The sequence below is a fragment of the Oncorhynchus keta genome, chromosome 36 (genome assembly GCF_023373465.1).
Source record: "Oncorhynchus keta strain PuntledgeMale-10-30-2019 chromosome 36, Oket_V2, whole genome shotgun sequence".
In the NCBI taxonomy this organism is placed as follows: Eukaryota; Metazoa; Chordata; class Actinopteri; order Salmoniformes; family Salmonidae; genus Oncorhynchus; species Oncorhynchus keta.
In genome coordinates, this window is record NC_068456.1 from 7,224,521 (window position 1) to 7,237,700 (window position 13,180).

At 43.6% G+C, this 13,180-nt stretch overlaps 1 protein-coding gene across 3 annotated transcripts in view; it reads right to left on the bottom strand.

The window, feature by feature from the left end:
* Positions 1 to 13,180, bottom strand: part of LOC118369393 (adhesion G protein-coupled receptor A3-like) — a 262,103-nt gene that overhangs the window by 203,723 nt on the left and 45,200 nt on the right. For all 3 annotated transcript variants that reach the window (XR_008095029.1, XR_008095030.1, XM_052498400.1), the window contains exon 2: positions 5,261 to 5,332. Coding sequence is in view for 1 of the 3 variants with exons in the window: in XM_052498400.1 (XP_052354360.1) it covers positions 5,261 to 5,332 (72 nt within the window). In the remaining 2 variants the exon portion in view is untranslated. The remainder of the gene's footprint in view (positions 1 to 5,260; positions 5,333 to 13,180) is intronic.

Sequence of the window (13,180 nt, forward strand, 5' to 3'; positions counted from 1 at the left end):
CAGTCTAACAGAGCTCCAGAGTTCCTCCGTGAAGATGGGTGAATCTTCCAGAAGGACAATCATCTCTGCTGCACTCCACCAATCAGGCCTTTATGGTAGAGTTGCCAGACGGAAGCCACTACTCAGTAAAAGACACAGGACAGCCCACTTGCAGTTTTCCAAAAGGCACTTAAAGACTCTCAAACCATGAGAAACAAGATTCTTTGGCCTGAATGCCAAGCCTCACGCCTGGAGGTCGCTGTGTAGCGATGCTCCCCATCTAACCTGACAGAGCTTGAGAGGATCTGCAAAGAAGAATGGGAGAAACTCCCTAAATACAGGTGTGCCAAGCTTGTACCGTCATACCCAAGGCTATAATTGCTGCCCAAAGGTGCTTTGACAAAGTACTGAGTAAAGGGTCTGAATACTTATGTAAATGTCTTATTTATGTTTTATTTTTAATATATTTGCACCAAAAAAAGCTGTTTTTGCTTTTTAAAAATCAATTTTAGAATAAGGCTGTAACGTAACAAAATGTGGAAAAAGTCAACGGGTCTGAATACTTTCGAAATGTACTGTACATACATACTTAGGTCATACTATTACTGAATTCTCAATGTGACGACATAGGATTCAAGGAAATGTAATTATATGGAATGGGGATAGTTTACTTTGTGGGATAGTATTGAACTGCTAAATCGTCAAATCATGACATATGTATGGTGTGCTTTGTTCATATGCACGCTATAAATCTGACCCTCTTTGACATATAATGAGCCCAGGCCACCACCCAACACATCTCTTCTCTGGTGTGGTGAAAGGAATCTACATATTACAGCCTGGGTGACATAAGAGGCAAAAGGATTGCAACAAACATAAATCTCGAGCAAGTGGTTGCAAATATATGCCAATCAATGGTACATAGGCTGCAGCTCAATAATCATACCATCTTTAAAACTATCAGAACCATATTCCATGCCCTCAAATTATTGAGTGATCACCAGGAAATATGCTGTATAATCATCAGCCCAGTGTCATTCTAATATGTCCAACTACCTCTGCTCCTCTTCCAGTTCCAGGGTACAGTAATGGGACACTCTGTTACACTCACAGTGGTAGAGTCCACACAACACAGCAGCACAGATGGTGCATGCACGCCAGACCCTCAAATGCTTGAGTAACCAAGCAATATGCTGTATAATCATCAGCTCAGCCTCATCCTAATGTGTCTAGATCCATCCTCTTTCTTCCAGATCCAGGGTACAGTAATGAGGACTCTGGTCACAGTGTGGTAGAGAACACTCCAAAGCATCACAGACTGTGCTGGGTAAGCTTGTTAGTCAGCACCACTGCCCTCTGGGTGCCAAACGGCAGACTTTGCAACAGCTGGCCGCCACAGCCCATTCACTGAGGGCACCTGCAAACAGTGCTTTGGCACCCACCGTTCTTAAGAGCACAGGCGGCAGGCGCTGCCAATAGCCACAGCTGGCAGCCATGAGGTCAAAAGTCACAGAATAGATGAAGGACCTTGACCTGGATCTGGACCAGTAGCTATTGTCTATCCATCAAATCAGTGGGGTATATCATCAGAGGGTCAGTCCTTAATGGCACAACTCAATCACACTGAGACCGATGACATCATTCTCTAAACAGTACAGGGAGGGTCATCATTAAAAGACACGAGGGATAATGAACTAGATTACTCATCTAAATTAAATAGAATGTCAAGGGTTAAGCACTAAACAGGATTCTACGACATCCAGTAGAGACACTGTATGCAACACTGAATATTAACCAGTGTGTGATCGCTGGAAGATTATTCGTAATGTTGTAGAGCACCGGTTCCCAAACTTTTTATAGTCCCGTACCCCTATAAATACTCAACCTCCAGCTGTGTACCCCCTCTTGCACCAGGGTCAGCGCACTCTCAAATGTTGTTTTTTTGCCATCATTGTAAGCCTGACACAGTATACGATACATTTATTAAACATAAGAATGAGAGTAAGTTTTGGTCACAACCCGGCTCGTGGGAAGTGAAAAAGAGCTCTTATAGGACCAGGGCACAAATAATAATAATCAATAATTTTGCTCTTTATTTAGCCATCTTACATATAAAACCTTATTTGTTCATCAATAATGGTGAATAATTCACCACAGGTTAATTAGAAGGGTGTGCTTGAAAGGATGCACATAACTCTGCAATGTTGGGTTGTATTGGAGAGAGTCTCAGTCTTAAATCCTTTCCACACAGTCTGTGCCTGTATTTAATTGTCATGCTAGTGAGGGCCGAGAATCCACTCTCACATAGGTACATGGTTGCAAAGGGCATCAGTATCTTAACAGCATGATTTGCAAAGGAGCGCTGAGCGCAGCCCAATCCAGAAATCTGGCAGTGGCTTCTGATTAAATTCAATTTTCACAGAACCGCTTGCAATTTCGATGAGGCCCTCTTGTTCAGGTAGCGGTAAGTGGACTGGAGGCAGGGCATGAAAGGGATAACAAATCCAGTTGTTTGTGTCATCCGTTTCGGGAATATCCCTGCGTAATTGCGCACCCAACTCACGCAGGTGCTTCGCTATATCACATTTGACATTGTCCGTAAGCTTGAGTTCATTGGCACACAAAAAATCATACAATGATGGAAACACCTGCGTGTTGTCCTTGTTAATGCAGACAGAGAAGAGCTCCAAATTCTTAATCATAGCCTCAATTTTGTTCCGCACATTGAATATAGTTGTGGAGAGTCCCTGTAATCTTAGTTTCAGATCATTCTGGCGAAAACCCAGATAGGCCAGTAGTGTGAGAAAGTCATCATCATGCAAGCGGTCAGACAAGTGAAAATGATGGTAAGTAAAGAGAACTTTAAGCTTGTCTCTCAATACAAAAAAACATGTCTATACTTTGCCCTTTGATAACCAGCGAAATTCTGTATTTTGTAAAAGCGTTACATGGTCGCTACCCTTATCATTGCATAGAGCAGAAAATACACAAGAGTTCAGGGGCCTAGCATTAAAGTTAACCATTTTCACTGTAGTGTCCAAAATATATTTCAAGCTGTCAGGCATCCCCTTGGCAACAAGAGCATCTCAGTGGATGCTGCAGTGTACCCAAGTGTCGTCGGGAGCAACTGCTTGCACAACCTTTACCACTCCACTATGTCTCCCTGTCACATCTTGACCACCAAAGTCTATTTGATGTCACAAAGCTGTCCAGTACTTTAAAAATATCCTCTCCTGTTGTCCTGGGCTCCAGTGCTTTCCCGAGTAAGGAGGCAGTAGCTCTTCAGCTGCATCAGATTCCCAACTGTCAGTGTCCAAGCAGTGTCCATGGGCTAACAACAAATGTAGAAATACTGATGCTAGCATTGGATGTGCTCGTGGAGCAGAACAATGTTGTGTTGTTATTTCGCTGAACACTAGATGGTTTAATTTTTAGACTACAAATTTTAATTTGGCGTACCCCCGACGACACTGCGCGTACCTCTGGGGGTAAATTATAATTTTTTCCCCTCATCAATCTACACACAATACCCCATAATGACAAAGAAAAAACAGGTTTTCAGAGGTTTTTGTAAACATTTTTAATTATTCAGACCCTTTACTCAGAACTTTGTTGAAGCACCTTTGGCCGCGATTACAGCCTTGAGACTTCTTGGGTATGACACTACAAGCTTGGCAACCTGTATTTTGGGAGTTTCTCCCATTTTTCTCTGGCAAATCCTCTCAAGCTCTATCAGGTAAGATGGGGAGGGTTGCTGCACAGCTATTTTCAGTTCTCTCCAGAGATGTTTGATCGGGTTCAGGCTCTGGCTGGGCCACTCAAGGACATTCCGAGACTTGTCCCGAAGTCACTCCTGCGTTGTCTTGGCTGTGTGCTTAGCGTCATTGTCCTGTTGGAAGATGAACCTTCGCTCCAGTCTGAGGTTTTGAGCGCTCTGGAGCAGGTTTACGTCAATGATCTCTTTATATCTTGCTCCTTTCATCTTCACCTCAATGCTGACTAGTCTCCCAGTCCCTGCATCCTCACAGCATGATGCTGCCACCACCACGCTTCACCGTAGGGATGGTGTAAGGTTTCCTCCAAACGTGATGCTTGGCATTCAGACCAACGAGTTTAATACTGGTTTCATCAGACCAGAGAATCTTGTTTCTCATGTTCTGAGAGTCTTCAGGTGCCTTTTGGCAAACTCCAAGTGGGCAGTTTTGTGCCTTTTGCTGAAGAGTGGTTCCCGTCTGGCCACTCTAACATAAAGGCCTGATTGGTAGAGTGCTGCAGAGATGGTTTTCTTTCTGGAAGGTTCTCCCATCTCCACAGAGGATCTATAGAGCTCTGTCAGAGTGACTATCAGGTTATTGGTCACCTCTTATAATTATAAAATATTGACAATATTTTTTATCTGGACACTTTCTGTTTTTGCTTCTATGCAAGTAACAATTTCACTGTATCGCTTACACCTTCTGTATCCTGTGCATGTGAAAAATAAACGTTTATTTGGTCTTGGCCATTGTGGAGAGGTTGGAGTCTGTTTGATTGAGTGTGTGGACAGGTGTCTTTTATGCAGGTAACGAGTTCAAACAGGTGCAGTTAATACAGTTAATGAGTGGAGAAAAGGAGGGCTTCTTAAAGAAAAACGAACAGGTCTGTGAGAGTCGGAATTCTTACTGGTTGGTAGGTGATCAAATACTTATGTCATGCAATAAAATGTAAATAAATTACTTAAAAATCATACAATGTGATTTTCTGGATTTTTGTTTTAGATTCCATCTCTCACAGTTGAAGTGTACCTATGATAAAATGTACAGATCTCTACATGCTTTGTAAGTGGGAAAACCTGCAAAATCGGCAGTGTATCAAATACTTGTTCTCCCCACTGTATATATGATATGAGACACTTTATTGTCCACAAGGAGAAATTTGACATTATTAATTTGTATGCAGACCACAGTGACATCTCAACTGACAGCAGAGTTATCATCACAATCAGTGCCCCATCACATTACAAAGCCAAATTGTACCGACTTACAGTTTATGTATTATGCATTTTAAGACATTGACTCAGGCAATTGAGGTTAAGTGTGGTGGCTTGAAGGTGGATGCAGTCAACGACTTGATTTGGGCTAGCATTAACAACAACCGCCTCTTGAGCGTTACCCTAGCTCCCATGGCTGTCCCTTTGCACCGACCCTTCCACAGCGCAGGCAGGTTCATTTTCATGATGACAGACATTATGGCTCAGGCGAGGACAAACAGGAAAATTCCCTGCAGCATTTGGCTTACTTACAGTTTCTCCAGGATTGTCAGGCCAAAGAAGGAGGCGTTTCTCAGTAGTGAGATCTTGTTGTTACTGAGAATCCTGTGGACAGAAGAGTGGGAAGGTGTACTTTGAGATGGTGACCTTAGGGACATATGAGTAAATACCACAGAAATTACAACCCTGTGGGGTGATTTAACACAAATGTCCAATAAATGATGCATCCTGTCAATAACTTTGGTGAGAGATTTCTGTTTATCTCTGATTAGATCCGGCCGTAAATATCCAGTCTCGGACGCATTATGGTCTTATTTATGTCTGTTTGTGGTTAAAATAGGTAATGAACACTTCCGGTGTCAGAATATCACCCTTGGAGAACACACCTAATGCATCGTCAATTCAGCACAATTCAATCATCTACAACTACTACTATGAATCGCAGACAAATCAATGATGTGCTCCACAGGGATATAGACAATGAATTACGATGTGCCCCAGGACCCTATGTGGATATCACTTTCTCTTATAGTTGAAATATGTATTTCAAGGGATACGATGCCTTCAATGTTTTCTTTAGCTCAGATTTAGTCAAGGGATATACAACGCAGCGTAAGCATAGCATATACACTACCAGTCAAAAGTTTGGACACACCTACTCATTCAAAGGTTTGTCTTTATTTGTAGTATTTTGTACATTGTACAATAATAGTGAAGACCATGAAATAACACATATGGAATCATGCAGTAACCAAATAAAAATATATTTGATATTTGACATTCTTCAAAGTAGCCACCCTTTGCGTTGATGACAGCTTTGCACATTCCTGGCATTCTCTCTACCAGATTCATGAGGTAGTCACCTGGAATGCATTTAAATTAACAGGTGTGCCTTGTTAAACGTTAACTTTTGGAATTCCCTTACTACTTAATGCGTTTGAGCTAATCAGTTGTGTTGTGACAAGGTAGGGGTGGTAATACAAAAGATAGCCCTATTTGGTAAAAGACCAAGTCCATATTATGGCAAGAACAGCTCAAAAAAGCAAAGAGAAACAACAGTCCACCCTTACTATAAGACATGAAGGTCAGTCAATATGGAACATTTCTTTAAGTGCAGTCGCAAAAACCATCAAGTGCTATGATGAAACTAGCTCTCATGAGGACCGCCACAGGAAAGGAAGACCCAGAGTTACCTCTGCTGCAGAGGATAAGTTCATTAGAGTTACCAGCCTCAGAAATTGCAGCCCAAACAAATGCTTCACAGAGTTCAAGTAACAGACAAACCTCAACATCAACTGTTAAAACCTCTTAAAGATCGGGTGAATTTTTTCAACTTTTTGTTAAAAATCGCGCAAATGTTCAACGTCCTGCTACTCATGCCAGGAATATAGTATATGCATATGATTAGTATGTGTGGATACTCTGAAGTTTCTAAAACTGGTTAAATCATGTCTGTGACTATAACAGAACGTGTGTAGCAGGCAAAACCCCAAGGAAAACTGTTCACCAAAAATATATATATCCCTCCACCAGTTGTCTGTATTGTCTATAACAAGGGAAAATAGATAGCTCCCAGTTTACAATTCCTACAGCTTCCACACGATGTCGCCAGTCTTGGAAATTGGGTTGAAGTTAATCCTTGGTGAAAGGAAGAATAGGCACTTCCTGTCATCGGGTACACCGGAAAGTTATGAAAGAGAGAATATCGACCATTATTTCAAGACCTGCTGCTATTGAACACAGATCGCCCCGTGATCAATTTGATTGATTATTAACGTTTACTAATACCTAAAGTTGGATTACAAAAGTAGTTTGAAGTGTTTTGTCAAAGGTTATAGGCAACTTTTTTAATTAAAAAAATGACGTTGCGTTTTGGAAAGCTGTTTTTCCTGGATCAGACGGGCTTCATAAATGGACATTTTGGGTATACATGGACAGATTTAATCGGAAAAAAAGATCCAATTGTGATGTTTATGGGACATATAGGAGTGCCAACAAATAAGCTCGTCAAAGGTAATGAATGTTTAATATTTTATTTCTGCGTTTTGTGTAGCGCCTGCTACGCTAATTATTTTGTTTAATGTGTGGTTTAATGAAAGTTTGAGTTTTAGCAAGTACTATTAGCATTTGGTGTTGCGCATTTGCATTTCCTGTTGGCTAAGTGAGACGCTAGCGTCTCACCTTGCTCTAAGAGGTTATTAAGAGGAGACTGTATGAATCAGGTGTTCATGGTCGAAATGCTGCAAAGAAACCACTACAAAAGGATACCAATGAGAAGAAAAGACTTGCTTGGGCCAAGAAACATGAGCAATGGACATTAGACTGGTGGAAATCTGTCCTTTGGTCTGATGAGACCAAATTTGAGATTTTGGGTTCCAACCGCCATGACTTTTTGAGACGCAGAGTAGGTGAACAGATGATCTCTGCATGTGTGGTTCCCACTGTGAAGCATGGAGGAGGAGGTGTGATGGTGCTTTGCTGGTGACACTGTCAGTGATTTATTTAGAATTCCATCTGGTTTGCGCTTAGAGGGACTGTCATTTGTTTTTCAACAAGACAATAACCCAACACACCTTCAGGCTGTTGCATTAGATGACCTGGCCTCCATAATCCCCCAACCACAACCCAATTGAGATGGTTTGGGATGAGTTGGACCGCAGAGTGAAGGAAAAGCAGCCAACAAGTGCTCAGCATATGTGGGAACTCCTTCAAGACTGTTGGAAAAGCATTCCAGGTGAAGCTGGTCGAGAGAATGCCAAGAGTTTGCAAAGCTGTCATCAAGGTAAAGGGTGGTTACTGTGAAGAATCTCTAATATAAAATATATTTTGATTTGTTTAACACTTTTTTTGGTTACTACATGATTCCATATGTGTTGTTTCATAGTTGATGCACTCACTGATTCTTCAATGTGTAAAATAGTAAAAATAAAGAAAAATCCTTGAATGAGTAGGTGTCCAAACTTTTGACGGGTACTGTATATATAAATAAATATATATATATATATATATATATATGTATATGTGTATTTGTTCATGTATTCATTCGGGTTCACAGTTCGGACCAAACCGAGGAAAACCCAGTACGAATGTTTCGGTAATACGTGTACCGTTACACCGCTATTCAGAACACACTGAGCCTCCGGCATGGGTCCAGATAATCCACTATCACAGACACACTGACACAAAAGCAAAGACGAATGCAGTACACAGACACAGACACACACAAACACTCATAGTGAAAAACAGTAGCTATTCAGTCAATGTTGCGTTTGGCGAGATGAGAGGGGCTCGTTAGGACAAAGACGGAGGTCTGTGTTACCTGCTGCTCTAGTGAAACAAACAAACATATCAGACAATATAACTCCCACACACACACACACACACACACACACACACACACGGCAGTAAAAAAAAAACACCAGTCTTTGTCCACACCCTGCCTGCCAACACAGCATGGACAGTCCAGGAGCTCTGGCAAGGTTTTCCCCCCATTGATTTCCACTCCTGGGGAGGAATACAGAAGTACATTATTTTGACTTTGAATACTGAGAGAACCAGTCCAACCCCTCTCTACTGGCCCTCCTTCCCCTCAGAGCTGTGGGCTAAAAGAGGACGAGTGTATAATGATTGATGTCACGCTTGTTGCTCAGCCCAGATCCACATAATTTCATAATACACCTCAAATGTCATTTTTTGGGATTTCATATCTGATAAAATATTGATCGCTCTTGTCAGACCTTATATCATCCTGTCTGCTGCAGGGCTGGCCTGGCAGTATGACCGTGCAGTGCGACCGTGCAGTGCGTGGTGGAGCATGGTAGTGAGTCTGCATTCAGATGGGACCTGTTGCTTTACATGCACGTCGCATTCGACCTGTCGGCACTCCCCTACAGACAGATGGCCAAGGTCAAATCACTCACTCTTCTTCCTCCACCCCTTCTTTAACAAGGTAGTCTTCCTTCCACTCTCAATTGTGATGGCAGAGGTTTGGTAAGAGTGGTAATTGGGATGTTCCCGAGTCACCTCCGTGACGAGAGGGCAATTCTTTTGCCAGCAGGAATGTATCCTCCATTCTAATGCCCCAGGATTAAACAGTTGGATCCCACAATGCATTGTGCTTAAAAGGCAAATTGCTAACCGACCAAGGCGGAGGGGCTGTGTGAAGTAGTTATGTTGGAAATGTCATGGCGTGGGATCCATACAGTGAAAATGGACACGCATTCATAAAAAAATTGAAAAATCCAAAGCACATTTTGAGTGCATAAATACAGTGCAAAATTGCATTAAATACACTGTGCTGAGCAAATGCATATGAAATTGGTCAACGGAGAGACAACCTACTACATATTTTGCAAGTTGTGAGTTAAAAACTGATCACCATAAAAGTTTTGCCAGAAGTTTAAAGAGAAATTGTCCTGCCCCTAAAGTGTGAAACACACCGTGAATCTGACTGCCGATAGGTAGTGCTGATGGAAGGGGCACGGGAAGACAAATCTTCATCCTTCAGATACTGCACTTTCTGGTGCCCCATATAAGCAGAGAGCCTCTGTATCCAACTTGAACTCCCAGGTAAATAAACATCAATTGAAGCAACTTGTTCCCATAAGATCAGATCCTGCTGCTTTTATATGAAAGTGTGGGTATGTAGCTATACTGAACTAAAATATAAATGCAACATAAAACAATTACAAAGATTTGACTGAGTTACAGTTCATAGAAAGAAAGAAATCAATTGAAATAAATTCACGAGGCCCTAATCTATGGATTTCACATGACTGGGCAGGGGTAGAGCTATGGGCCCATCCACTTGGCAGCCAGGCCCACCCACTGGGTAGCCAGGCCTAGCCAGTCAGAATGAGTTTTTCCCCACTAAAGGGCTTTATTACAGACAGAAATATTCCTCACCACCCGCCCACCCCCCTTCCCTCAGATGATCCTGCAGTTGAAGAAGCCAGATGTGGAGGTCCTGGGATGGCATGGTTACATGTGGGGAGGTGTGCGGTTGTGAGGTCGGTTGGATGTACTGCCAAGTTATCTAAAACGAAGTTGGAGGCAGCTTATGGTCTTTTACTGTCCCCAGCACAAGGTGCACTTGTGTAATGATCATGCTATTTAATCAGCTTCTTGATATGCCACACCTGTCAGGTGGATGAATTATCTTGGCAAAGGAGAAAGGCTCACTAACAGGAATGAAAACAAATTTGTGCCAAAAACAATTGAGAAATAAGCTTATTGTGCATATGTAACATTTCTGGGATTTTTCAGCTCATGAAACATAGGAGCAACACTTTACATGTTGTTGCGTTACGTACTTCCGGGTTAGCGGTTTCGGTCCGCAGGTAGTATAACTTTTCATTACATTTCATTACATTTCATTATTGTACAACGGTTTGATTTGTCTAATCTTAGCAATTTCTTCTTAGCTAGCTACATAGCCGTCTTTGTATCAAAGATAATTGCGTAATTATCGTATTTCGTCGTCCTAACGTAGTCTACACTGCTATCTGCCCAGCAGCAGCCAGCTAGCAAAGTCCACCGTCTACCGAATAGCAGCACTGTAGAAACTATTACACTCAACTGAACGACTTGATTAGTGTAGTGTTAGCTAGCTACATAGTTGTCTTTGCTGTCTTCGTATCCAAGATAATTGTGTAGTTTAGAGTGTGTAGTCTTAGAGTGATTATCTTAATTTACCGAGGTTAGCTAGCCAGCTATTTGTCGTCCTTAACGTAGGAGACACTGCTAGCTAGCCAACAGCTAGCCAATCACGAATAGAACTTCCGCACTCAACAACCCGGTCGCATTCCGCTTCGCTCCACAGGTAGTATCACATTTTCATTTCATTTCATTACAGCACAACGGTTTGATTTGTTTGATCGTAGCTAGCTACATAGCTAGCTACATAGCCGTCTTTGTATCTAAGATAATTGTGTAGTCTAGAGCGATTTTCTAGGTTAGCTAGCCAGCTATTGTCGTTCTTTTAACGCAACATAACGTAATCAACACTGCTAGCTAGCCAGCTAGCCAGCTAGCCCCCGAATAGCAGCACTGTAGAAACTATTACACTCAACGGAACGACTTGATTAGTGTAGTGTCAACAACGCAGCCACTGCCAGCTCGCCTACAAAGTCAACAACGCAGCCACTGCCAGCTAGCCTTCTTCAGCAGTACTGTATCATTTTAATAATTTTAGTCAATAAGATTCTTGCTACGTAAAAACTTTCTGAACATTCGAGACGTGTAGTCCACTTGTCATTCAATCTCCTTGCATTAGCGTAGCCTCTTCTGTAGCCTGTCAACTATGTGTCTGTCTATCCCTGTTCTCTCCTCTCTGCACAGACCATACAAACGCTCCACACCGCGTGGCCGCGGCCACCCTAATCTGGTGGCCCCAGCGCGCACGACCCACGTGGAGCTGCCGATCTGCGGCCAACAAGGCAGAGTTCATCTCAGCCTATGCCTCCCTCCAGTCCCTCGACTTCTTGGCACTGACGGAAACATGGATCACCACAGATAACACTGCTACTCCTACTGCTCTCTCTTCGTCCGCCCACGTGTTCTCGCACACCCGAGAGCTTCTGGTCAGCGGGGTGGTGGCACCGGGATCCTCATCTCTCCCAAGTGGTCATTCTCTCTTTCTCCCTTACCCATCTGTCTATCGCCTCCTTTGAATTCCATGCTGTCACAGTTACCAGCCCTTTCAAGCTTAACATCCTTATCATTTATCGCCCTCCAGGTCCCCTCGGAGAGTTCATCAATGAGCTTGATGCCTTGATAAGCTCCTTTCCTGAGGACGGCTCACCTCTCACAGTTCTGGGCGACTTTAACCTCCCCACGTCTACCTTTGACTCATTCCTCTCTGCCTCCTTCTTTCCAATCCTCTCCTCTTTTGACCTCACCCTCTCACCTTCCCCCTACTCACAAGGCAGGCAATACGCTCAACCTCATCTTTACTAGATGCTGTTCTTCCACTAACCTCATTGCAACTCCCCTCCAAGTCTCCGACCACTACCTTGTATCCTTTTCCCTCTCGCTCTCATCCAACACTTCCCACACTGCCCCTACTCGGATGGTATCGCGCCGTCCCAACCTTCGCTCTCTCTCCCCGCTACTCTCTCCTCTTCCATCCTATCATCTCTTCCCTCTGCTCAAACCTTCTCCAACCTATCTCCTGATTCTGCCTCCTCAACCCTCCTCTCCTCCCTTTCTGCATCCTTTGACTCTCTATGTCCCCTATCCTCCAGGCCGGCTCGGTCCTCCCTCCCGCTCCGTGGCTCGACGACTCATTGCGAGCTCACAGAACAGGGCTCCGGGCAGCCGAGCGGATATGGAGGAAACCTCGCCCCCTGTGGACCTGGCATCCTTTCACTCCCTCCTCTCTACATTTTCCTCCTCTGTCTCTGCTGCTAAAGCCACTTTCTACCACTCTAAATTCCAAGCATCTGCCTCTAACCCTAGGAAGCTCTTTGCCACCTTCTCCTCCCTCCTGAATCCCCCCCTCCTCCCTCTCTGCAGATGACTTCGTCAACCATTTTGAAAAGAAGGTCGACGACATCCGATCCTCGTTTGCTAAGTCAAACTGGTTCTGCTCACACTGCTGGTTCTGCCTACCCTGTGCTCTGACCTCTTTCTCCCCTCTCTCTCCAGATGAAATCTCGCGTCTTGTGACGGCCGGCCACCCAACAACCTGCCCGCTTGACCCTATCCCTCCTCTCTTCTCCAGACCATTTCCGGAGACCTTCTCCCTTACCTCACCTCGCTCATCAACTCATCCCTGACCGCTGGCACGTCCCTTCCGTCTTCAAGAGAGCGAGAGTTGCACCCCCTTCTGAAAAAACCTACACTCGATCCCTCCGATGTCAACAACTACAGACCAGTATCCATTCTTTCTTTTCTCTCCAAAACTCTTGAACGTGCCGTCCTTGGCCAGCTCTCCCGCTATCTCTCTCAGAA